General features: G+C 47.8%; 5 protein-coding genes across 5 annotated transcripts; 1 reads left to right on the top strand and 4 right to left on the bottom strand.

The window, feature by feature from the left end:
* Positions 1–196: 196 nt before the first annotated feature.
* Positions 197–2,528, bottom strand: C8R40DRAFT_1062761 (cytochrome P450 monooxygenase CYP63; the record flags this gene model as incomplete). The annotated part of the gene is made up of 10 exons (XM_046225488.1): positions 197–235; positions 287–481; positions 545–876; positions 928–1,066; positions 1,138–1,193; positions 1,251–1,770; positions 1,832–1,843; positions 1,902–1,944; positions 2,001–2,089; positions 2,145–2,528. 10 exons carry the CDS (start codon positions 2,526–2,528, stop codon positions 197–199), a joined length of 1,809 nt encoding a protein of 602 aa, XP_046079228.1.
* A 791-nt stretch (positions 2,529–3,319) lies between these two features.
* Positions 3,320–4,169, bottom strand: C8R40DRAFT_1136088 (uncharacterized protein). The gene is made up of 4 exons (XM_046229371.1): positions 4,116–4,169; positions 3,943–4,058; positions 3,509–3,891; positions 3,320–3,450 (listed from the first exon to the last, which is right to left on the bottom strand). Exons 1-3 carry the CDS (start codon positions 4,138–4,140, stop codon positions 3,547–3,549), a joined length of 486 nt encoding a protein of 161 aa, XP_046079227.1. The 5' UTR covers positions 4,141–4,169; the 3' UTR covers positions 3,320–3,450; positions 3,509–3,546.
* Positions 4,170–4,208: 39 nt separating this feature from the next.
* Positions 4,209–5,270, top strand: C8R40DRAFT_1164106 (uncharacterized protein; the record flags this gene model as incomplete). Its single annotated transcript, XM_046230446.1, has 6 exons — positions 4,209–4,278; positions 4,326–4,470; positions 4,533–4,720; positions 4,781–4,923; positions 4,985–5,174; positions 5,233–5,270. The coding sequence occupies 6 exons, from the start codon at positions 4,209–4,211 to the stop codon at positions 5,268–5,270; spliced, it is 774 nt and encodes a 257-aa protein (XP_046079226.1).
* A 4,750-nt stretch (positions 5,271–10,020) lies between these two features.
* Positions 10,021–11,820, bottom strand: C8R40DRAFT_1178162 (uncharacterized protein; the record flags this gene model as incomplete). Its single annotated transcript, XM_046232818.1, has 1 exon — positions 10,021–11,820. The coding sequence occupies one exon, from the start codon at positions 11,818–11,820 to the stop codon at positions 10,021–10,023; it is 1,800 nt and encodes a 599-aa protein (XP_046079225.1).
* Positions 11,821–12,539: 719 nt separating this feature from the next.
* Positions 12,540–13,309, bottom strand: C8R40DRAFT_1075065 (uncharacterized protein; the record flags this gene model as incomplete). Its single annotated transcript, XM_046226808.1, has 5 exons — positions 12,540–12,621; positions 12,747–12,768; positions 12,829–12,894; positions 13,019–13,145; positions 13,193–13,309. The coding sequence occupies 5 exons, from the start codon at positions 13,307–13,309 to the stop codon at positions 12,540–12,542; spliced, it is 414 nt and encodes a 137-aa protein (XP_046079224.1).
* Positions 13,310–26,615: the final 13,306 nt, after the last annotated feature.

Genomic DNA, 26,615 nt, shown 5'->3' with positions numbered 1-26,615 from the left:
CTTACTGTCGATCTGTTGTCAAAGGTTGTCAACGCAAGGAGACTTCCAAATTCAAAGATTCTCCTGCTAGTATGTGTGACATGGTATCGAAATAAACAGCTTATGATACAGACGGTACAGCCCAAAGTCCTTGTTGTTAAATGGTGATCTAGAATTATAATATCCAATGCAATCATCCAATGCATCCCAATAGGTCCTAATGTGCCTCTCTAGCAATACGCACCCACAGCCCGCCCTATTTGTATGTCAGATTACCAGTAGGACTAGCCCAGGGACTAAGACTAACCTTGACAAACAACGTCAGTGCAGCCGCCGGCCAAATCTTTTCTTCAACTTGTCTTCCCTTTCTACGTTTCCATTCAAGCGGAGGTAAGGATCCGCTAGGCTGAGCCTCTGGCGCAAGGCTAAATGTGTCGAATTGCTGTAGAAGTCGAACCAGAAAGAACGAAGCTTCGTTGTAGGCATAGTTTTGGCCTAAGCACTAGCGACAAGAAAGATTTTTGTAAGCCCATGCTTGTGGATTTCAGATAGCAGAGTCACTTACGATCCTGGGTCCCGCACTGAACGGAGTGAACATCATTGGATTAGCCACAAAGCGAGAAAGTCTTTCTCCTTCCAGCCATCTGTCAGGATCAAACACGTCCGCATCAGAGCCCCATAAGATTTTATTCCGTTGAGTGAGTAACGGGAGGAAGGTGATCGCTGTTGAGCCTGGCATATGCAGAGGGCGGGGATCGTCAGCCATCACATCTGCATCGCAACTAGCTCTGTAAGTAGAATCTGAAGGGGAAAGGGTACAACCTCCCGCACGACTTTCACGGACGTTCAGTGGCACAGGAGGGTAGAGACGTAGAGTTTCGTTGATCACGGCACGCACTGTGAGATGTGATTATTCTCGGAACGAAACTAATATTGGAAAAAACACACTATATTTGAGGTTTCTGAGTTGCTCGTAGGTGACTGAGCCAGAAGTACCACAATGTTCCAGCACCTCCGACCTAAGCCTTTTCGTTATTTCCGGATAAATAGCCATAAAATAAGTGACATATGTCAAGAGACATGCAGTCTGAATTTCAACAGAGTCGATTAGTGTCTGGACAGTGGGGAGGCCTAACACAAATAAATGTCATCACTAACCGTATCCCTAGCCGCTAAGAGTAAGCTCAGGAGTTGATCACGAATGATAATTGGGTCTATTCGGGAGAGGTCAGTATTGAAAGTAAGTAAATAGAATCATGGAATGAACGCACCATCGGTACTTTCGGCAAGATGCTGCAAAAAATTCTTTTCTGTCACCGGACTACATATTCCCGCTTTCTCCATTTTCTCCTTTTCACTTAACGCACTCTTCACTAGAGGATCAAGCCACCGATGGACCACCTCTGCGTTCGGAGCATTTTTATCCCGAAATAACTCAAACAAAGGCCAGAAATATCCTACACGGCTTCGTGCTGTGATAACTTGCTGTGCCATCTCAAACGCACTAGCAAAAGACCCCCAGGGATCTTCGGTTGCTGATCCTTTCGGACCCATCTTAGTCTTTCCTGCGACAGGCAGTGTCGCAGAGAGTGTATCAAGGTTCTGGCCGAAGAGGAATTCTGAAGCAGCATCCAGTGCGAATCGCGAGTATAAATCCTGTACATCGATCGGAGTCCGAGAATGGCTTGAAGTTGCTGATATGATGTTCAAAGTCTGAGCTGTATATCTCTCGAAGATATCAAAATCCGAAATCCTTTCTCGAGCGAAGAAAGGGCGAGTATTTCCACGATGCTAATATTTTGGGTAACAACGTCTGAAAACGCGGAACAGTAACGGGTGTCATGAGACTTACCATACGCCACATCTAGAATGAGATCTATCAGTGCACTGTACGATGAATAAATTGAATTGGTATATATCACCTCATCATCTCTATTAAAAATGCCCTGCCCTAGAAATCGTTCCCTAGTTCAATCATCAGTTCGAAACAGATAGAATTCGCGGATAGAGAATGTACCCACATTCGCTCTTTCTGCCATCTTCCTCTCCAAAAATGTTCGAATCCAGTCGATAAAATAAATTTGATATGTTCTTGGTCCATAGAAATGATCTATGTAGACGTGAGGTATGAGTCAAATGGACTACATACAAAACAATTTACTTACATGATCAGTCCAAAGAATTCGCGTGTTTAACGTAGTACACTGATATTCTTCGAAAAGTTGAAGGTACACATCAAGAATATAGCTCGTCTTGAATGCCCGTAACATCTTTACTAGAACATCAATATTTCCCGGCCAAGCCCCTTTCACGCACGGAATTTCCTTCGCGCCTAGTCTGCGTCGTTCCGCACGTTGGAGGACCTTCGTGAAGATGCTTTTGAATATTGACCAGGAGATGATGAACGCAAAGTATAGGGTGGGTGCAGTTAATAAGCCTAAATGCACCTTGACCAAGTGTGTGGTAATGAAATAGAACACAGCAGAAGGGAGGGCGAGAATCCTCAAGAAATCGAGCGATAGCCGCATGCGATAGTTGGAGGGGTGCATTTTAAGTTTGGCTCCCAGAAATGGGTTGAATCGTCCAGATGTGTGTGGGGGGACTGTTCTACTTATATAGCGGTTAAGAATATTTCCATCGGATTAAGTACGTAGAAGATTGTCTTGATGAGCATGTATGGAAACGCTCGTAATAGGATGTGCCTGCAAAATCCCACTCCCGTCTCCCGAGACCAGCCCGAGACGGACCTGTTGCAGAGATATCCAACAAGTGACAGCGCGAAATGCACTCGATCACCTTGGTACATTGATCAAGATACTGAATGATATTCTTCGTCGCGAGGCTTGCGAAATTCTTGTGTCATTTTCCCTACCTTCGTAGTGGATAAACAGGGGAAAATATCGGTCGTTATGAAGGCCCGACACGACCCAAGGTTTCGTGTGCTTGATTAACATACACAGACTTAATGGGAAAGGTCAGAGGCAGAGTGGATTAAAGGGGAAAAGCAGCTGGAAAGCCGGACAAGATCACACTGGATACCACAAGTCCCACAAAGGCCTAGCGCCGGAGACTGGAAACTTGGAGGGCGCCTCGCCAGTCCCTATCAGATCTCGGAAGGACAGGGGTGTTGGCAACTGTTGGCCATTGAAGCAACTGCAAATAGCGTATGATAGGTGAGATCCGGGCTTTAAGCAAGTGTGAAGGAACCTCCGTAAGGCAGATTGTAAAATTCACACTCGGTGTACGGTAGATGCGAGCGCCGAATGTTCCCAATCGGAATTCTGTCGGGTGTCGCTGACGTCGTAAAGGGCGTCAGTGTGAATGAAAGATCGCGAGGTACTGAAGGCGCCGGATGGTATCGCTCCCCGAAAAAAAAAAAAGATCCTCATGAAGAATGGAAGGGCACACCGAAGCACCGATATATTCACCTATTGACAAATAATTTATAATTTTACTCGTACACTAAGCCCACTGAAGAAAATGACCTCAGCATAACTGCGGTACAATTAACCATCAACCAGTTACGCACAATTCGTTCTTCCCGTATATCTCCCGGTCTCCCCATTATCACCTTCGCACATTCGAATCAAGCGCGGCTAGCTGATCAACCAGATCCTCCATCACGGACTTGGTATGTCTATGACCTTCACCGGCGTTACTTGGACTACCATCCAGGCTAGCATCTGGTGTAATCGAGAGTGGAGCAGAAGTAGCCCTGGTTGGAATAAGGACAGATCCTCTCGGCTCAAAACCCGGCGCAATCTTCCGCAAAGCCTCACGTTTCCTCTGTTCCTTTTCATTTTCCCGCGAACGTAGGTAAGCATCGCGTCTGGCTTGATGAGCAGAAATTGTTGAGCGTCGAGAGGATTCCAGAGTGAGAACGTGAGGCTCGAGTGTGAAAGGGTACACAAACTGAATAATAACGCTTGAGAAAGATATTCCGATTAACTGGTATGATCGTACATAGGGTGTTACTGAGTCTGGCAGAGGATGTATATCTTCAGGAAGTTCCACCCGAGGAGGAACTCGAAGACTGGGTGATTTGATGAGCGGAACATGGGTAGCTGCTGCATACGGCGCTTGAGACAGAGAATATCAGATTTCTTGGACGCACGAAATGTAAAGCACTCACAGACATTTGTCTTCACGCATATTCATCATGGGGATCGAGGGACAAGATAATTCTGGGCGCTTCGTCAAGCGCCTGTCGTGCTTCAATTCTAACCACTATGGCTTTTTCCCTATCACAAAACTTAATCCAATTATCTCTACCAATTTCTCAAGGTGCTGAAGCTGCAAGTCGTCTCCGATAATATCTTATCACAACCTAATTCGACGATAGAAAGTCTACAAAGCCCAGTTAAACCCAGACTCCCCACCAATACTATTGAAATATCGTTTCCAAAAGAATTACAGGCACCCAACCCTGGATGCCAATCTTACTCGTTCTCGCATTGCGGGAGAAGCGAGAGCGCTTCTAAAATGCTTGCGGTATGTTTGTCGTTCATTCGAAAAAGAAAATTAAGGCTGATTAGTCAAGATGACTGGTTTAGTTCAAGCGTCAATGTTCCTGGAATACGGATGGTAGATGCAGCCGAGGGTGTACTCGGGATTGAGTGGATTGAGGGCCAGAGCGTCAGGAAATTACTTCCTGGAGGTGCCGAGGACGACGGGCCCGATAATGTCGAAAGCCCTGATGTGGAGGACTTAGATCCTTTGACAGAGTATGGCGTATCCGTCGGTACGTCGGTAAAACCATTTTGCTTGTATCTTTTTCTGACCGACCGATCGACTCACTCAGACGAAGTGATGAACCTCATCGGTAATGAAATTGCTAAAATGCATCGTGTTGATGTTATTCATGGAGATCTAACAACATCCAACATGATGCTGCGGCATCCCAAGTCTTTCGTACCATTCAATCCTAACATCACGACGGAATTGGTGCGATTCATGCTCCTCGCTCTCTCCGCAATCGTTCGGACTAAGCTCACTCAATGAATAGGTTCTTATAGACTTTGGACTTTCATATCAATCCACTCTAACCGAAGACAAAGCCGTCGATCTCTACGTCCTCGAACGAGCGTTTTCGTCTACTCATCCGGACTCCGAACCGATGTTTGCGAAGGTGTTGACTGCGTATGCTGAGACGATAGGAAAGGATTGGGTTGCGATCAAGAATAGGTTGGATGATGGTCGGTTTATCTACTTGACAAAATTTGTATTAGACGCTGACTTTTTTCCGATGTTCAGTTCGTCTCCGTGGACGAAAACGCAGCATGGTAGGATAAGTGATGTAGTATAATAGAAGTTCGTCCAAAATTAATCCCTCTTCCATCACTGGTTTTATCCTCAACGCTGTTACGTGGGATGCCTCATGAGTGCCTTATTGTAGTTTGGACTACACTACTAGAGTGGCCCTGTACATAGCGGCGTACTGGATAGGATAGGATAGGATATAAATTATACTGGCGAGGTCCGTTGCTCGAACAACCAGTTTACCATACTACTGTACATTTACATATGCGTCTATGTCTCCTGTACAGCTATGGAACACACACTCTTATTATGGGGGTCGTAATGTATGCTTGAAGTTATCCTGCCCTCCCTTGGCATTAACAATACACCCTTTCCCAGTTCAGTAGTGCATGCTGAATTATGTTGAATAGACAATTTCTGTGGCATAAAATATTCCCAATACCTCATGTGCAAACTTTGCAAACAACTCTATCACTTTCTTCTCTGCCAGAAGTGCCCTAAACAATACCCATGAATCTGAGTAAAACGTGGCATACTGTGGAAGCTCTGAAGTCACTTTGCACATGAAGCAATTTCTCTGCATTATCAGGTCCGCATTTGCCATGCATTCAAACAGTGCATGTGGAGGGTCTTCCACTTTCTCCCGGCAGAATCGACACAATCTTCTTTCCCTTGGAAGTGATGGCTTGTTCCGCTCATTCCATCTCAACCTTTCCACAGCCAATTGGTGATGACCCAATACCATTTGAATTAAATCTTTCCTGTGGCTTGCAGTTCTAACTCGAAGGTAATGCCGAAATGTCATTGCTTGGAAAACCATTTTCTTTTGCTTCTTGTCATATTCCATTCTATCCTTCAGTGAGTCTTCTGTCCTTGGGCTATTCATGATGGCATTCTGTAATGCTGTCTGCATCGATCTCTCCAACCTTTTGAGCAAGTCTTCGACATGTTTGATATTGAGATTCTCAAATGTTGGTACATTCCAGATGACTGGTATTGGCAGCTTGTCTAATGCAAAACATGTCTCCATGATGAATGAGCTTTGTCCGTTTCTTGCCAATTCATAGGCTTCTCGAAATGCTTTCCATGCATAGTGCTCGTGTGGCAGGTCAATAAGATATTGCATGTTTTTCAGTAACAGTGAAATTCTTCGATATTTGACAGGCCATAGTCCGGTTTCTGTGAACAGCACTGCCAAGGCCGAGTGTTTTTGCAGGGATAGCATTCTGCGGAGGAAATAGTGCTGTACATCTTCCAATTTTTTCCAATTAGTCTGTACTGTGTCCACACTGATCTGCAAAACCTGTATGTTCGGCTAAATAGCCGAAAGCAGCTCAGAGCACTTGGGAGCACTTCCCAGCAGCGAAAGCACCCAGAGCAGGCTTTGATTTTTGCTTTGGGTGCTTTCATCGCTGGAGAGCGCTCTCCAGCTAGTATCCTTGCTCTGGCGAGTATACTGGCAATGAATTCAGCACCATTCATTAGATATGGGTCTACACGTCCAATGTATAGTTGTCTCAAATCCCATAGAGGAATGTCTTTGCCAACAAATGTTTTTGCATGTAGAACAGCACCTGCAACATTCTTTGCCTTCTTTGCATATGTCTCATAGTGGACATTATACATGCTACCCCGTCCTGTTTGATGGTGGACACCAATGTACTTCATCTCAGTTTTCTTCTGTAGCTCTTTTCCATGAAGCAAAAAGGTAGTGGTTGGTTCAGTGTCCTTCCCAAATACAGCTATCATACATTTCGGGATTGACACCTCAAATCCAGTCCTTGCAGCATAATCTTCAAACTGCCTCAATTTTGATTGCAGGCTTGAGGCTGAAGTTGTTCCCATCCCAATATCATCTGCTTGCATTAGGGTGTTAATCTGTTGATCATGGAGAACCACATCGGATGGGTGTTCTGCTACTTTGAAATCTGCAACAGCAAGATTGAACAAATGTGGAGAACCTGGATTTCCTGTCAAAACACCAATGTCACCTCCAAAAGGCTGGGAGTGGGAGCCACACTGGCATACTCGGACCACATATCTCATCTTGTCATATAGCATACGCAGCCAATCAATCATCGGTCCTTTCACCCCCATAGCTGATAATTTGATCCACAACATTGATCTATTTGTAGAAGGAAAAGCATTTGTCCAATCCATATATGCAAAATACAGTGTTTTATGCTGGGACTTGGCTTTGTCAACTATTGTCCGCAAGATCAGAGGATTGTTGGTAGTCCGATATGTTGGCCGGAAACCATTCTGTGCATGAGGTAATAACTTCTCTTTTTCACTATACAGCCGTATTCTTCTATCAATGATATATGTCAATAATTTTGAAAAGCAGCATTCAAGAACTATCAGCCTGTAACCTTTTGGATCTGTTGCCTCTTTTCCTGGTTTCAGAATCCCTATGATTATAGACAACAGCCAATGTGAAGGAGCTGTCTTGTGCTGAATACAGTGATTTAACAATTTAGCCACATTTTCGTTTGGAATATCAATAATTTGACGGTAGGCAATGTTATCTGATCCCAATGCACTGTTCATATTATTCTCAAATACATGCAGTTTTGCTTCTGCCACTTCCTCTTCATCAATATCCAGACTGAAGAATTTCCTTTCAGTGTGATCTATGTTATTCTCTGGAATCATTGCTGCTAAATGCTTCAAAAGTGATAGGTGCGGTTGATTCAAAGTGGGAGCTGGATTAGCTGAGGCAAACATCCTGTCTTTGAATTCAATAAAGAGTTGTTCCAATGATAATTCAAAATCTTTTGCTTTCGGGTCTAACCATGATTTGTACAACTTCCAGAATTCAAATGGGGATTTGCAGTTACGCAGAGTAGTCAAGTTTTTTTGGCGGATAAGAGCCACTTTGGACCGTCCTCGATGTGCATTGGGCTCAATTTGAAGTGTAACTGGTGGATCCTCCAGTTTGTGTGGCTCCAAATGTTCTGGTAGCTCTGTAAATACCTTCGTTATTTTCGGAAGGGCAGCCAGTCCTATTGTCTCACATTCCCATGGAAGATCAACTAGTGGATGGTATTATTCAACAGCTGTTGTCATTTGTGCAGCTTCCTTTGCTAGTGCATCAGCTTTATCATTACATCTGCAAAACATGTATACTCGCCAGAGCAAGGATACTAGCTGGAGAGCGCTCTCCAGCAACAAAAGCACCCAAAGCAAAAATCAAAGCCTGCTCTGGGTGCTTTCGCTGCTGGGAAGTGCTCCCAAGTGCTCTGAGCAGATCCCCGCAGATCCCAGTGCTGAAAGCACCGAAAGCAACATGCTCTGGGTGCTTTCACTGCTGGGAAGTGCTCTCAACCGCTTTCGGACCCTTAGCCGAAGATACAGGTTTTGCAGATGCAGATGCTGAGAGGATTGCCACTGTGTCCTTTGACCCATACAAAAGTGGTTGAAGCTAGGCGATGCTTAAGAAGAGAACACATATCCTTGAGTAAATCACCATTTGGGATTTTCCACCCCATTGAGAGGTGCTTGCCTGCATAGAAACAGCACTCCTTTATCACATATGTGGAGTCTGTGTAGATCACTAAAGTCCTCCTTGGGTCAATCTCCATCAAAACTAACAAAACTGCATAAGCCTCTCCTCGATTATTTGTGGGCTTTCCAGGCCCCGGAACCCGCCGACTCATATTCTTGTGAGATTCTATACCATAACATACTCCGGAGCCAGCAACAGCAAATTCTTCCCCATTATCCAAACATGATCCATCTGTATAAACTGATATTGGATTGGTATGATAATACACTGAACCATAAAATTCTGCCAGAGCTTTGCTGGGTTCCTTTGCACTTTTCAATGTCTGCTGGTACAAATGGTCGATTTCCAGGTGATGTATTGGAATATCAAGAGGAATTTTTGGAGGAGTATCTTTACAAACTCTTTGTGGTATTACCACGGAGGAGACTTCCATGGTCAACATTGAATGATCAGACCACCTGTCCTCTGGTCTTTGTGGGTTTGTCTGTACACACATTCTCTTGATGTGGTGTTGTGCTCCTGCTGATACCAGAAATAGATCTACAACTGCTTTCCCATTATGCTGATGTGAAGTGAATGAGCCACGATTTGGGCTCTCAAGTGATGTTCCATTTATTATCATCAGATTTAGTTCTGCACATAGTTGGAGTAGTCTTCGACCTCTTGCATTTATTCCTCCATCCTGTGATTGCCTTTGCAAGTGTGCTTCAAATGGTTTTTCAGATGCTATCCTCGAATTGGTATCTGCAGCAACAAGAAGTTTTTTAGTTGAATTAGTTATGCTCCGGAGCATAGGCGAGCTGTTTCATAGAGCTTTTCCTCTGGTGGTACATCTGTGAAGTTCATGTATCTTGAGTGATCCGGCAGTATATAACCATTCACAATCCATAACCTGCTTAGATCCAAGACTAATATATCTGGTGATGACAACATTGACTTTGAGACATCGATATCATTTCACACAAAAGCACAAACACCTCCATGCTGGTGTTCCCATTTCTCTACAGTTCTCCGTGACACTGCAAAGAATTTGTAGCCTTCAAGCTTGACCATAATGTCTTCCTGTTCTGGGCACAGATGAGTCTCTTGTAAGAGAATAATATCATATTGAGCCAGTATCTTCCGAAACTTGGGGCTGAGCATTTTGACAATCAGAGCACCATGCACATTCCAAGAAAGTATTGTAATTGTGTGATCTCGTTCTTCACGTACATGCATTACAGAATGAATTCGTTCGACATGTCCAAAATTGTCATTAACATACTCAGCCCTCATCAAAAATCCCCCCCACTTTGAATGTTGATACCCTTATAGACCCCGAGCTGCGACGACGGAAACTGATATATCCACTTCTCTACAAACTCATCGGCCTCCTGTCGATTACTGAATACCAAGACATAGACACCAGCGACAGTGCTTTCGCGCACATATGGGCAGTGTAGGGGTTGTACCACATCCTCAAAATACCGTCGCACTACTGCAGGGGCCCTCGCAGTGTAAAAATAGTCCGGGAAGGGGCCTATAGTAATCCTAAACCTTGCGTCCTGTACTGATTGGTGTTCGCTTGCCTTTTGACCTTTACGGGAGCGGGATTCCATTTCTGGGCTATGCCCTTGCTTCTCCTGGTACCTTGATGTCGATTGTGGAGGGATTGGCAGAGGCGGAAGCTGAGGTGATGAGCGCCGTCGTGAGAATGGTGGAAGCGAAGGTGGCGAGTGCTGCCTCGGTGATGGTGGAGGCATCAGACCTGAATGGCGGTGAGAAGGTGGTAACGGAGGCGGAGGCATCGTCCGCTGGTTGTGCGAATGGGATGCAGGTGATGATGACCGAGACCGAGAGTGGGTTGGATGAGAATAACTCCTTGACAAGTGGCGGTTTGGCGCGGTCTGCACAGGGGATGATGAGCGAGACGTATAAGGCTGGTGCTGATGGGACCCCAATTCAAGGGCCTGCAGTCGAGCGCGTAGACCATCATTATCTGCCAAAGCTGCTTCAAGCTTGGCCCACAGCTTCCTATTCTCCTCCCGAAGAGTGTCGTTGTGTGAGTTGATGGTGGTGGTGACCTTTTTGAAGGTGTCAGCTATCGAGGTTTTTCGGTCCACCCTCACCTCTTCACGTAGATCCGAGATCCCTTTGGATATGAGAGATCCTAACCTTGTAACCTCCTTCGTGGCATATGTGCGTACCTCCATAACATCCTTCGGCTTGGGCAGAGTTTTTGAAAAATCCTCATAAATTTCTACTTTGTCCTTAAGCCGACAAAGTTCCTTGTCCAAGGTTTTCTTCCAATCTACACCGTCCTTTAGCGAATGGACATTGCCTTCAAGTGACTTGATACGCATCCTAATATCACGTAGGAGAGACACAGTAGGCACTTTCGGGGAAGCTGATCCGTCCGAGATGACAGATTCATCTACGTGGGCACCCAATCCAGACACTTCCAGTGCATCTACACGCACTCTCAGCTCCCCAATTTCACCCTGAACCCTTTTTTTGTTCTTGCGTTGTATTTCTATCAGCTCTAATTGATGACCTCCCAGAGCAAGCGTGTTGCGGTTCAGAGCAGATGCCACGACAGCCATCGACCTCTTCTTCCCCAGTATTTGAACCTTCAATGCGTCAGCAATGGCAGCCTGATCATCCGGAAGACATTCTGATGAGGGTAGTGAGGGGTCATCGTCGTCGGAAAGGATGGACAAGGATGAGTTGTCGTTGGTCTGCAAGCGAGTGGAGGATCGACGGTTTAGCATCGGCTTCTTCTGAGGAGAGGTCACTTTCTCCTTTTCGATTGCCTTCTCTTTCCCTTTGAATGTCTCGGCCGTCGCATTTGCTTTAACCTTGTCTTTTGGTTTACTTTTTTCGGTGCTACCCTGTAGACTGTCCTTATCGCTTCGGTCATGTCCCTCGGGCTCCTCCGATGCGGTTTGGTGAGGAGATTTTGCCCGCAAATGGTCATTCGATGTACGATCTCCCAACGTCCAAGAGTTTGGGGATGATTGGTGTTCTGGTGAGGTTCCAGAGTTTTCAGAGTTACTGTTTTGCCTGAGCTCGGCTTCGCCCGTGGATGCATACATATTAAGAAAAGTAAGAGAGAGTTCAGATTATAAATGGGGTGTTAAGTTTCGAGGACGCGATTGCAAAAGTGAGCACGTAGTTCGGTAGCAAGCAGAGTTGTTTTTGGTTTTGAATCCCACGCCGTAACAAGATTCAGTCTGGCACCCGAATTGCCTCGCAGTTTTACATTCGAGCTCCAGCACGTACACTCCGTGTACAGTTTCTTGAGCACTACTTTGTTTTGTTAAAAATCCAGATCCAAGTCTTTCGAGAACACCGTTGAGGAGGCAAGAATCCAAGCCCTCCCGGGCACCCAGATGATTTTTCGCAAGCCACCAAGCTCTTACAAGCACAAAAGTCCAAGCTCTTCCTGAGCACACAGTCCAAGCTCTTTGTGAGCACTATGATCCCTTCCTGTATGTCCAGTTACCGAGCTCTCCAAGCACTCAGTCACGCAAGTCGAGTCCTACTATTCAAGTCCAGGCTATGAGGCACAGAATCCACCAAATCCAGGGGGTGATCGCTAATCACTCGTTGTCGAAGCGTACTATTTTGCCGTTTGTTGTTCTTATTGACAAGAATGGTTTTACTCTAACACCAGTATCGAAACCCGATATCTCTGTGCACCAGTAGATGTTCTACTGTGAGAGAATCAAAGGATGATGATGGTCACAGAAAGAGTCTTTTTTCTGGTACTGACCAGTGCCCACCGCTATTTCAATGGTTTATTAGACATGCTTCAAAGAGTCAACCGAAGAGTCTGGCTGAGCTCGTCACTTTCAACTTGGATAGTTGGAATATCATCGACAAAATATCCTGCCCTACAAACGAGACATTGCCGCCAATTTCATCAAATTCAATATGATGCACATAACGAGCACCTTGCTTCGACCATTGTCCGACAATTGTGCCGCTGCTATCATATGCAAGAATGGCCATTGCATACCTGTTGTCTATATAGCTAAGGGCTGCAGCAATTGAGATGGTTAATCAAACACCCACTATTGACATAGAGGGACAATCCTTACCCCAATAGGTGTATTGTCCCAAAATGAGAACAGGGTACTCTTTGCTGGAGTCAAGTTCGCCAAGATCTGAAAGGGATACATATTTGAGGTCATTGGGAGGAGGTGGCTGAGTAGACTGGTGGCAAGACGAGATCGCAGGTACTACGTCTTTGCAAAACTCCTTGAGTGAGCTTGAGCGCTTGTAATGTACTGATCAAAGGGCTGTCTGTCGAATTTCGAAATTTGCACAGATTGGAATGGTTGGCGTTGATTGCAGTCTTGCGCTCCCGGATTACACCTAGAGTAGCAGACCGCTCCTCCACAATCTGAGGATTAATCTATTAGATATTCCAGTTGACTGCCCAAAATCACAAATATTTCTCACCCATACTTGCGAAAAAATTCCAATTTTGGTCTTTTTGGTCTCAAATAGGGAAGCAATTTCTATTCCTTTGCTTGACACGAGTTGTCGAAAGTCGTCTGTAAGATCAAACAAAACCATAGATCTTGGATCTAGTGATTTGATAAGGTCGACTCGAACATCTATGTTGAATGCCCGAACAAAATTGGCTACGAATCTAGCTGTGTCGACACCATTACCACCTTGGTGAGGTGTCCCAAGAGAGACTATCCCTGACACAGAGTTTATTATTGAATTGTATCTTTTGTCAGCTCTGTTGTGCGCAATGATCAAAGCCTAATAAACAGTATGTACTAGTCATCAACTTGGATGATTTCGAATAAGACATACTTGTTTTATAATTAGGCCACCGATTGAATGTGCAATAATAATTAAAGGTCGAGCCTGTCATAAAGTACGCAGCCCCTATCATTTTCCTTTTCTCACCGTCTCGACGCCTTTACTTGTACGATACATCATCCCATCACTGTCAAACCCCCATCGATTACTGATCCATCGATTACTGATCCACCTGACCCATCTTCTCCTTCTATTGGCTTCCGCCACCTTCCTTGTTCCTAAACTGTACAGTATTACATCGTTGTTTCTCGCAGACCGGATTATGTATATATAGCCAACCCTCCACAGCCTGGTCCCTTATCTTGACCTCTCTGTCATTATCTGGGACCAGGTATGTGCTTACTTATTATTACCTATGACTACGATACTCAATATATCTCTGTCATTATCTGGGACCAGTCTGCCGCCGTTCTGCTTAGTCGCTCCGCCTTGTTGCCTTGTCCAGTTGCTCCGCCTCACTGTTCTGCTTAGTCGCTCCGCTTTCCGGCTCCGTTAGTCACTCCGCCTCTGCCGCTTCGTGACATTAGGTCAAGATCCATTACTGCACTGACAGCCTACCGATAAGGTTGTCCTTGCAGGGTCTATAGACACCACGTCTTCCCCAGTTCCGCCCGACTCTGAAACACCTGTTGCCAGTATAGACTGCTCCGCACTCCCGCACGCACTTGACCCCAGAGACCAAGCTCACGCCCATAACAACGACGATACTTGGCGCGATTGCCAGTCTCAACCTTGCCCCAACGCCCTTTCGAACTCAATCCGAGAGCCACTCACTGTGAGCAATATAACCTTCCTGCCGATTCCTCAGCCCCGATTGCCTACTCCCATCATGTCGACTCCTATCCCGCCTGCCCCAAACACCTCTGCGGATGATCTCATGGCTCAGCTCATCAGACAAGTAGCTAACCTTGCTACAGCTATGGAGGAACGCTCATCCTCCAAGTCAAGCATGAACAAACCCGAGGTTTTCAAGGGTAAAGATGGTGCTGAAGCCCGTCGCTTCATGGCTCAGTTCCAGAATTGGGCGTCAGAACAACCGGATCTCGCCAAAAGCCAGGTAAAACTCATCAAGTCCGCCTTGGGCTTCTTCACAGAAAGTGCCGGAGATTGGGCAACTCTCCATCTGCTACATTTCAATGCGGAAAATCCCCCTTTCGGAGGAAATTGGGAGGCGTTTCTGAAGGAATTTAGCCAACGGTTTGAACCAATGGACCCAGGTATGGAAGCCCGTAGCGAGATCAAGAATCTCAGGCAAAGTAAAGGACAGACAGTTGCGGAATTCGCTCAGAAGTTCAAGGATATCGGAGATCGGACTGAAATGTCTGATATTGACTTGCGGGAACGTTTCTTCACTGCATTACTCCCAGAGATCCGACAACACCTCATCACCGTAAACATTGCCCAAGGAATTGCTCCGACTCTGAAGGAGGCAATCAAACGGGCCATATCGGTGGATGTCTACCTGCACGATCCCACCATGACTGGCCGGAACTCTGGATACCCTCCCACGCATACCGCTCATACTACCCCTGCTGACCCCCACGCTATGGACATTGATGCAACCCACACCAGTAATGGGAATACTAGGGAAGCATTCCTAGCTCGCATGCGAGGACGATGCTTCGGCTGCGGTGCCCAAGGTCATGTCAAGCAAAACTGCCCACACCGAGAAACCACCTGCCGCCACTGTGGACGTCGAGGACACCTGGAAGCAGTCTGCCAAGACAAATTCATGGGACTCGGACGAGACCGAGGCCGACGCCAGCAACCTCGACGCCAACAGATATCCGCTACGGGACCCGCGCCATTCTCCCTATTCCCAAACGAATCCGTCCAAATCGCGTCCTCGACCCCAACATCTGCTTCTGCACCCGTAGCTGCTACTCCGAGCCCCCCTAACCAGGACTTTTCCAATCAGATTGGTCAAATAAGGGAATTACTTGATCGTGCTAACGCTATGTCCTCCTCGTCCTCTGGCTTCCAACAGGGTTTTTAAAGAGGGTACCCGCTTCGGCTGCACCGAGAGTACCCCGTAATCAGTTTGTTATGTTCGCTACTTCCTCGTATGACTCGCACCCATCATGTACAATATCGTCGATCCGGGAATTAAACTCTACTTCCCCACATTTCCGAATTCATGCGAGACTAAGAGGAAGGAATCACAGTATAACAACTGCAGCCATGGTAGACTGTGGAGCTACCGCCCTGTTTTTAAACCAAGACTTTGTCACCCGGAACCATGTAAGATGTGCACCCCTCCATAAACCGATCGACGTTTTTAATATCGATGGAACACCTAACCGAGCTGGACGGATAACCCATTTTGCACGTCTAGCACTCACAGTGGATAATCAAGAGCGATGGATGGACTTTCTGATCACCAACCTAGGAGGTGAAGACATCATCCTTGGACTCCCCTGGCTACGGAAGGTAAATCCGGAGATTGATTGGGAGAAAGGACGACTTTCAGTAAAGCCTCCTCGAGTAACGATAGAAGAAGTCCCAGACGAGGAGATCTTGTACTCTCATCTAGCCGCCACTCACACAGAAACCCCGATCCTCGAACTCCCGGAACTGGAACCTCCCGCAGAAAACCCCCACATTGAGGTGCCACTAGAAGCGACCCTTGAACCGAGTGAATCAGCAGCGGTGGAAGAACCACCAATACACCGAATTCGAGCCAATCATAAAACTCGCCGGGCATGGGTAAAAGTAGGAATTCTAGAGGAACAGACGGAGGAAGTCTGGTGCGCCGCAGGATTCACTTACTCCCAGCAGCTAGCAGAGGAAGCCAACCGAGACAAACCCGTTAAAACCTTCGAAGAAATGGTCCCTGAGCAGTATCGTGATTTCAAGAAGGTTTTCTCAGAATCCGCCTCCGAACGATTACCTGCCCACCAACCTTGGGACCATGCGATTGATCTCGTACCTGGAGCACCTGTTAAGATCATGTACACCGTGTAACCGTGCCAAGGCCACAGGGTGTCTAAGTGCGGAAGACGAGTGGGACAGTAGTGAAGTTATTAACAACACCGCCGTTACGCCGTTAGTCCCCGGAGATCGAGAGTAGAGAAGGAAGGAACTGAGAAGCAGCCAAGTCGGAGCGGCGGTATCGCCGGTGACGAGGAGCGGACCAGAGAACGTTAAAGTCCTAAGGTCGAGGAGAACGTGCTTCGAGGCGTTGAGCCTGAAGACTTAGAGAAGAGTTAAGTTGAGAAGGGAGATCTAAGTTGATCTAAGTTGATAATTAAACTGAGGAACTACAGTAGCGTACAGGCAGTATTTATATCTACGGAACGGCGCATCGGTGCGGAGCGCTAGACTAACTACTAGGAGCTATACGAGTAGTACCTGCAGGGTAGAGTAAAAGACAATAAGGAGAGACTAGGACGAAAGAGTAAAAGACAATAATGAGAGACTAGAACGAAAGGATATGTGTAGCGCGAAAGAACAATAGGAAGAGATTACAATAAAAGCAGATCTTCGGAATCCCGAGCGGCGGAATGGAGGCCCGCGGCATGGACTTGACAGTATCCCCCTCTTAGGCTTGAGCCCTCGAAAGCCATTAATACCGGTAGTTGGTTAGTCACCAAGGAAAAATTTTAAAGGCCGTTAGGATCGGGGATTTGGCCCATCAGTCAGCAGGAAAATTTCAAAAGCCGTTAGTACCGGGAAATGGCGTTCGGTCCACCGTACACCAAGTACAATTCGCAGGAAAATTTTCGCTGGTCCGTGCGCATTTTTGCCGTATAAAAGGCCCAAGGTTTTGCCGCTAAGGGCCTAACTTCCCAAAATCTTCTAAGTCCATCAGGATGTCGACCACCCGCACTACAACCACCAGTAACTCCACTGCTGGCCCTTCGCGGTCAAGACCCGCTGTTCCTCCGCCTCCCGCCAATACCGACAGTCAAGGACAAGAGGACGTGGGGGACGACGAGGACGAGATTTTGAGGAGGGCACATGAGAGAGTGCGGCGGATCAGGGAGCAGAAGGCCGCAGCGGCGGCGAAGAAAAAAGCCGAAGAAGAAGCGGCCAAGAAAGCGGCGGAGGAGGCTCGCAGGAAGAGGATGGCCGCTGCGCGGGAGTTGGAGGAAAGGAGGAGGTTGATGGCGGAAGCGGCGACCGCCAGAAGTCAGAGGGGGACGTCTCCTAGCGAGATGTCCGTCTCTCCACGAAGACCCGTGGTGGAACTTCGGCGGGCGGCGAAGGGCAAGGGAAAAGGAAAAGCCCCAGCGCAGGTAAGTCCTTTGGAATGATACTTAGTGATTAATACTAATCTCGTTTATAGCCAGTTCGCGGGGATCCGGATGACGGCGACGACGGGGACGACGACGATGATGACGAAGAAGACCGAGCGCCTTGCGAGCGGTGCAAGAGTAAGAAACTCCCTTGCCAGATGCAGGCAGGCAAGAGGAGTTCAATAATCTGTAAGCCCTGCCATGACGCCAAGGTGAGGTGCTCGTACTCGGGGCGTCCAACAACCTCGAAGCAACGGGAAGGCGGCTCCGGCGAGCGCATTGCCGTAATGGAGAGCCAAATGGCTCAAAGCCTCGCTGATCTCCGGGCCCTACGGGAGGCCGATTCGAAAACTCATCAATACCTTCGTCAGTTGTTGAGGAAACAAGAGGACGACCATGCTCGTCTTATAGCCATGGAGACGAGGATGGCTATGATGGGTATGGGAGAGAGACCGGCGGCGGCGGGACCTTCGAGAAGGACCGAGCGGCGGCGACCGCTGAAGCGGAGAAGGATTGTAGAGGAAAGTGAAGAGGAAGAGGGAGTGGAAGAAGGAGAAGGAGAAGTGGAAGGACAGGAGAAGGAAGTGGATGGAGAAGGAGAAGAAGAAGTAGGAGAAGGAATGGAGGTAGAGGGAGAAGGGGAGGCGCCGGCGCCGACGACGGCCGCCTCGGAGAAAGGAAAGGGGAAGGAAGTAGTAGAGTAGTGATACTACGGACATCGGACATCGGCCTTCGGCCTCTTCTTGTATACTTCTTGTCGCCCTACCCTCGTTGTACAATTTTTTTTTTGTTTTTTGGTCTTTGTATATAAAAAAAATGTTAACTCGATTTTGAAATCGGAAAGCGAAATGGGCCGCGAAGCGGCGTAAGAATTAGTTCGAAGTATAAGTAGTTTAAGTATAAATGGAAATGTAAGTGAAAACAGTAAATTGAAGGGGAATGTAAGCAATTAAGAGAAAGAAATAAACACTCAATTTGCTATCATCGTGTTTATCCTCTAAACGCACGAAGTAGACTTCGGCGGAGCGCGGCGGAGAAAGGAAATGATTTTTTGTGATCAAGGTCCAGGTTTGTGAGGGTATCGGGTGTGGAACGCCGGTACAAGTTCGTCAGCATGTAATTCATCAGCAGCAACCCAAGAGAACTCATCATCAGTACCTTCGTAACCGGCCCACCGAATGTAGTAACGTAGAGGACAACGTTTGTACCTTCTGTCCAGCTTGGAGTCCAGGATTTCGGCAACGTTGTACTCCTCTTCACCATCAACTTCAATTGGAGGTGGAGGAGATTGAGTACGATTCGGGAAAGGATTCGGCGTAACCGGCTCCAGCTGTGAGACGTGGAAAACCGGATGAATGCGGCGAAGATAGTCTGGGAGCTTGAGCTCGTAAGACAAAGTACCAGGTCGACTGATGACCTTGAAAGGACCAAGATAATTTTCTGAGAATTTTTCAGTAGGACGAGTAGAACGAATGTGCTTAGCAAGAACGAATACTTCGGAGCCGATCGGGAACTCCGGGTGCGAGATTCTTTTCCTGTCAGCTTGTTCCTTGTAACGAGACTGAGCTAAAAGGATTTCCTCTCGAAGGAAGACGTGGAGTTCATCGAGATTGACGACGAAGTCTCTGGCTAGATCAGACTTCATGTCGACCTCGGGCCGAACGGTGATATTTGGGTGGTATCCTTTGTTAGCGAAGAATGGAGTAATACCAGTGGAAGCATTGGGAGCGTTGTTATAGGCGAACTCGGCGATCGGAAGCAAAGGCGACCAGTCGTCTTGTTGGTAGGAACAATAAATCCTGATGTACTGTTCGAGAGTCTGATTGACACGCTCAGTTTGCCCATCGGCTTCCGGATGGTATCCAGAGGTATAGTGAAGTTCCATGGAAAGCGCTTTACCGAGAGCCCGGAAAAACGCCGAAACAAATTCGGAACCACGATCAGAAGTAACATGATTAGGAACACCATGCTTAGAGAAGACGTGAATAACAAAAAGCTCAGCTAGTTGTTCGGAAGTAATGGTGTCGTGCGTTGGAATAAATATAGCTTGCTTGGAAGATCGATCCACGACGACTAGGATAGCTGTATAGCCATTCGACATTGGTAGTTGCTCAATGAAGTCCATGGAGATGGAATCCCATGGTCGGACCGGAACCGGCAGAGGTTTCAACAAGCCGTAAGGCCGATGACGGCGGGGCTTATTGCGACCACAGATAGTGCAGGAAGTAACGTAGTCACGAACAAAGTCTCTGACCTTGGGCCAGGTGTATTGACGACGTACAGCTTCGAGAGTGCGGTTCTGGCCGAAATGGCCTGAGAGTGGATGATCATGGAAATAGCGAAGGACTTGAAGGCGAAGATCGCCGTGATTAGGGACATAAATACGGTCGTCAAGGCGTAGTAGCTTGTCACTACCTAAGCTCCAACGTTCATTGGAAGGATCTTTTGCAAGTTCCAAACCAGCAACGGAGCTCGGATCGGCGGGAAGAGCGAGAATGATAGCCTGGTGTAGGGCTTCGATATCCATGATTATCGAGGCTCGTAAAACCGGACCTTCCAAGAAGGTAGCTCGAAGGGACGCAGTGAGTTGTTCGTTAGTAAAGATAGGGCGAAAGTTATGAGGGTTCACTTGGGCGTAGCCGATATCCCCCTCTTTAGGGTAGACGTCCCAGCGTCTAGTTATCGAATCAGGTTTCTCGCCGAGTTTCCCCGGTCGGAAGCGAATGACCATATTAAATTGATGTAAAAATTCAGACCATCGGACCTGTCGGCGTGTAAGAACCTTGGTAGTAGAGAAATACTCAAGATTCTTGTGATCGGTGACGACGTCCACCGGATCACCCGAACCTTCCAGATAATGACGCCAAGCTTTAAAGGCCTCGAAGATGGCCAGTAGCTCTTTGTCGTGGGTATCGTAGTTGAGTTCCGCCGCATGAAGCGTTCTGGAAAGGAAGGCTAGAGGATGAATTTCACCGTCAGCATATTGGATGGAAAGAATAGCCGCAATGGCGTAATCGGAAGCGTCAGTTTCCACGATAAGTGGGCGATTCGGCTCCCAATGGGCCAGTATCGGCGCAGAAGTAAAAGCGATTTTGAGATTTTCGAAGGCCTCTTGACAGCTGCTGTCCCAGATCCAGGAAGCGCCTTTTCGGGTAAGCCGAGTCATCGGCACAACGATATCACTATAATTATAAATGAAACGACGATAGAAGTTTGCAAAACCCAGGAAAGACTGAATGTCCTTAACCTTCCTCGGGACCGGCCACTCTAGAACTGTTTGAACTTTCTCCTTGGACATAGTCAATCCGTCGGGAGAAAGAATATAACCCAAATACTCAACAGTATCCATATTGAATTCGCACTTGTCGGGGTTGGCGTAAAGCCGATGTTTCCGTAACCGCCGAAGAACCTCCTTAACGTGTTCTCGGTGTTCTTCTGGCGTATCAGAGTAGATCAGAATATCGTCAAGATAGACGATAACACAAACATCGAGCATGTCAGAGAAGATGTCATTAACAAACCGCTGGAAAGCCGCAGGGGCGTTCGTAAGGCCGAACGGCATGACCTTCCATTCGTAAGAGCCGTAACGGGTCCGAAAGGTGGTCTTCCACTCATCACCTTCAGCGATTCTGACCAGATGATAAGCGTGAGCAAGATCCAATTTGGTATATATTTTAGCTCTTTTCGGAGCGTCGAGGAGATCTGATATGAGTGGGAGTGGGTAACGATCCTTTTTGGTGATACGATTGAGTCCACGGAAATCGACGCAAAGGCGAAGTTTGCCGTCTTTCTTCGGGACAAAAAGGACCGGAGCGCCGTGAGGAGAGGATGATGGGGTGATGGCACCAGTAGCCAGCTGTTTGTCAATAAAGTCTTTAAGGGCGACTAGCTCCTTTTCAGACAAAGGGTAAATACGGCCGAGAGGCGGCGAAGCGCCCTCTTCCAAGTCAATCTTCAGGTCGTAAGGTCTGTGTTCAGGAAGTGAATCTGCAGCAATCTCGTCGAAGACGTCTGCAAACTCTGCGTACTCTTCTGGAATGGAAGGATGGAGTGGAGGAACAGTAGGAGTGGTGGAAGAGCGGTCGGCGGCACGGGCCGCGACCTCTGAGTGGATAGCACGAAGTAGAATGGGTTCCATACCCGCGTCCTTGCAAGCCCTGTTAAAGACTGCAGCACTGACGAGTGCAATGTCGACCTCAGGAGTTTCCAGTTGAGCAGCGAATTGAGAGACCGTAGGGTAAGAGTAGCTGGGTTCAAAGGGGAATTTGGACGAAAGGGGCTTGGCCCGTGGAGTCCGAGAGCGGGGGCGAGAGCGAGAGCGAGGTGAGTCCCCAGGAGGGGTCTCCAGAATTGTCGGAGAAACCGACGGCGAAAGTTCCGATAACGGAACAGCGACCTTTGCATCAACGGTGTTGATAGCAGAAGGCACAGACGTCTGTGGAGAATCAGGATGTGAAGTGTTACGGAACGTAATGTTTCGAGATGCCCAGTCAATCAACGGATTGTAGCGGGATAAGAAACTGTAACCTAATACTGCTTTACAAGATGAATCTAAATGAGTAACATAAAAGGGTAATAGAAGCAGCTCGCCGGAAGGGAACCGAACGGCGATATTCGCCATATCGGTAATGGGTTTAGAAGATAATGAACCATCAAAGAGACAAAGATTAACAGGAGAGATTTTGGTCGTAGGAATAGAATTTTGTGAAACATAACGAGTATCGATGAAAGAGTCAGTAGAACCAGAATCAACAAGAGTAGGAAATTTAAGAAGAGCAGAGATGGGTTCGGCCGGCGCGGCCGAATCGGACAAAGGAAATTCAGTAGTCAAAGATATTACAAGAGATCGTTCAATGGAAGAAAGAGCGGACGCGTTGAGATATAACTCCCCAGGTGAGGTACGAACCTGATCAACGCAGCTCCCGTTTCGTACCGGGGAACAAGAGCTGCGGACTAGTTTTCCGATTCCTCTTCAACAACCTCAACGGTTGCTTCGGGGGTTTCTTCAACCTCGGCAGCACGGCCCTTCGATTCTCGGGCCTTTCGCTTGTTGCAGTCAGCAATCTGATGCTTACCACCGCAGAAGAGACAAAGGTTGTTCTTCATCCTTCTTTCCTTCTCGGAGGGAAGGACTTTCCCATCTGCACCAAGATGGTTGAACGCGGGGCGCTGACCGCCGGATTGGCCGGAATTCGAAGAGTTCTGGGGCTTACCATTGTTGTTAGGCTTACCACCAGAGAAGGGTTTAGGCTTCGGCGTGAACGGCGCCGAAGAACCAGAAGGCTGAGAGTTGTTTTGCTGGTTAGTAGAACCAGTCTTGAAGTCCGAGGAACCCTTCTTTGGGTTCCGAGCAACAAAAGGCTTACCAGCCTCACGCTTTCTAGTTTCCTCGCGTTTCCAATAGCGATTGTCAATACGAAGAACTTCCTGACGATAATCGGCGAGCGTCGCCGGCTCGGGCAAACGCGCCATTTCGTCCTTGATGCGTTCAGCTAGGCCTCGTCCATAAGCCCATTTCAGGGCAGCAGAATCCCAGTTGGTACTAGCAGCCAGGGTGTTGAACCGGATGTTGTATTTCCGGATGTTCTCGGTTTCCTTCATCTTCAGATTACCGAGAGAATCTTCGGCCTCGCCTTGGGCGTCGTAAACGCCGAAATTATCCTGAAGCTCCTTTACAAGGGCTTTGAAGGAGGATGTCCAGGCCGGCAGCGAGTCGAGATCCGGGTCGAGGATATCAGGGACAAACCATTCTTTGGCTGACCCACTGAGATAGGAAAGGGTGTAGTTCACCTTCCGTTGGTCGGTGAAGTACTTTGGACGGTCATTAAAGACCAGGGCGAGATTGACGAAGAACGTCTTGAGTTTTCGGGGGTCCGAACCGTCGAATACTTCGGGCTCCTTGACTTTGCTCTTGGATTCAGAGCTATCAGAGGGACGGCCGAGAGCGGCGAGGACGGTACCAAGGGTCTCAATGGAGCCCTTGAATCCCGAGAGGAGTTCCAACATAGCACGTTGCTCGTTGGGGATGTCAGGAGATATGGGAGAGCGAGGTCCACCAGGTCCACCAGGACCGCCGGGACCGCCGGGACCACCAGGACCACCAGGTCCACTGGGGTCACCAGGCTCACCACGCGGTAAACCGCCGGAGTTGTCATCCAGATCGTCATTGTTGTTGTCGGCACCCGGATCGTCGGGATCGACAGGAGGGTCTTGATCATCGTGATCACCAGTGTCCAAATCGAAGTGAGGAGGTGGGTCACGAGGAGATTCAGAAGCAGCGCGACGTTGGGGTTGTTTACCCGTACGGCGGGCTATGGCTTGGAGGATTGGGGAATCAATTCGAGTAGTAGACCGGCCCCGAGCCGGAGCGACCACGGGGGGTTGTCCACGGCGAGGAGTCAGGACTTGGACAGGTTGTCCGTCACCAGTATACAAGGTGCTGTACTCAAATTGTTGTTCTTCTTCCATGGCTTCAGGAAGAGTCGACGTAGTAGGAACTGTGGCTGGACCGAAACCGCGATTACGGCGACGTGGTTGACCGATGGCAGAGATAGAGTCGGAGAATGGGGCAAATGATTGAGCTGTAGTGAAGAAAGTGTTTTCTTCGGAGTTAGCTCTAGATTGAGCTCGAGTTTTCGGGGGCATAAAAATGATATGTCAGTACGACGTTAACGGATTGAGTTTAATTATACTGTTAAGATCATGTACACCGTGTAACCGTGCCAAGGCCACAGGGTGTCTAAGTGCGGAAGACGAGTGGGACAGTAGTGAAGTTATTAACAACACCGCCGTTACGCCGTTAGTCCCCGGAGATCGAGAGTAGAGAAGGAAGGAACTGAGAAGCAGCCAAGTCGGAGCGGCGGTATCGCCGGTGACGAGGAGCGGACCAGAGAACGTTAAAGTCCTAAGGTCGAGGAGAACGTGCTTCGAGGCGTTGAGCCTGAAGACTTAGAGAAGAGTTAAGTTGAGAAGGGAGATCTAAGTTGATCTAAGTTGATAATTAAACTGAGGAACTACAGTAGCGTACAGGCAGTATTTATATCTACGGAACGGCGCATCGGTGCGGAGCGCTAGACTAACTACTAGGAGCTATACGAGTAGTACCTGCAGGGTAGAGTAAAAGACAATAAGGAGAGACTAGGACGAAAGAGTAAAAGACAATAATGAGAGACTAGAACGAAAGGATATGTGTAGCGCGAAAGAACAATAGGAAGAGATTACAATAAAAGCAGATCTTCGGAATCCCGAGCGGCGGAATGGAGGCCCGCGGCATGGACTTGACAGCACCGGCAACCATGCGTACCAAGATTTATCCCATGTCCCTAAACGAGCAGGAGGAGTTGGATCGTTTCCTAGAAGAAAACCTACGGAAAGGCTATATCGTCCCCTCAAAATCACCAATCTCATCACCGGTCTTCTTCGTAAAGAAGAAGGATGGGAAACTCCGTTTCGTACAAGACTACCGGAAACTGAACGAGTACACTGTGAAGAACCGATACCCTCTTCCATTAGTTGCTGATATCATTAGTCGACTTCAGGGAGCCAGATACTTCACGAAGTTTGATGTCCGCTGGGGTTACAATAACATACGGATTAAGAAGGGGCATGAATGGAAAGGCGCGTTCGCAACGACCCGAGGCTTGTTCGAGCCTAAGGTCATGTTCTTTGGTCTCACAAATTCCCCTGCCACGTTCCAAGCACTTATGAATGCTATATTTGCTGATCTCATTGCAGCCGGCAAGGTGGCAGTCTACCTAGATGACATCCTTATCTTCAGTAACGATCTCGAGGAACACCGACGAATGGTACGGGAAGTATTAACCCGGTTAGAAAAGCACGACCTCTACCTACGACCAGAAAAATGCGAATTTGAACAACAACAGATTGAATACCTCGGACTCATCATCTCAGAAGGGGAGGTGAGAATGGATCCGGTAAAAGTAGCGGCTGTTCGCGACTGGCCAGTCCCTACTAATCTTCGGGAACTACGAGGGTTCTTGGGATTTGCAAACTTCTACCGACGCTTTATCCGGAATTTTGCCAAAATAGCACGACCTCTGAACGACCTGACGAAGAAAGACACCAGCTTTACCTGGACCGACACTCGACAGAAAGCATTTGATACCCTTCGAGAAGCCTTCATCTCCGCACCGATCCTTGCTCTATGGACACCAGACAGGCCTACTCGAATCGAGGTAGACGCATCAGGCTTTGCCACGGGAGGCGCCCTTATGCAGAAGCAAGACGATGGCCAATGGCATCCGGTAGCCTTCAGATCGGCATCCATGCAGCCAGCAGAACGGAACTACGAAATCTACGATCGAGAAATGCTTGCTATCATTGAAGCACTGAAGGATTGGAGGAACTTTCTAGAAGGACTCCCTCAACCATTCGACATCATTACGGACCATTCGAACCTTGAATTCTGGCGCACTGCCCAAGACCTCACCCGCCGACAAGCACGATGGGCCCTCTATCTGTCACGGTTTGACTTTCATATGATCCACCGCCCTGGTAGAGTAAACACCCAAGCTGATGCTCTCTCCCGCATGGCAGTTCATCATGTATTGGACAGCGATGATAACCGACAACAGACAGTCCTTAAACCTGGCCACTTTGTAAAAATTGCAGCTTCGATCCTACAGAACCCCTTAGAGGATCGTATCCGGAAAGCCTCAGAACGGGAGGCACAGGTATTGGAAGGTCTCAAAACAGTCAAAGAGCACGGACTACAGCGCTTGGCCAATGGGATAGCCGAATGGGAAGAAGACAATGGGTTGGTCTACTACCGAGGTCGAGTATACGTACCA

Source organism: Lentinula edodes (genome assembly GCF_021015755.1).
Source record: "Lentinula edodes strain Le(Bin) 0899 ss11 chromosome Unknown C8R40scaffold_76, whole genome shotgun sequence".
Classification (NCBI taxonomy): Eukaryota; Fungi; Basidiomycota; class Agaricomycetes; order Agaricales; family Omphalotaceae; genus Lentinula; species Lentinula edodes.
This window is presented reverse-complemented; position numbering and strand designations above follow the sequence as displayed.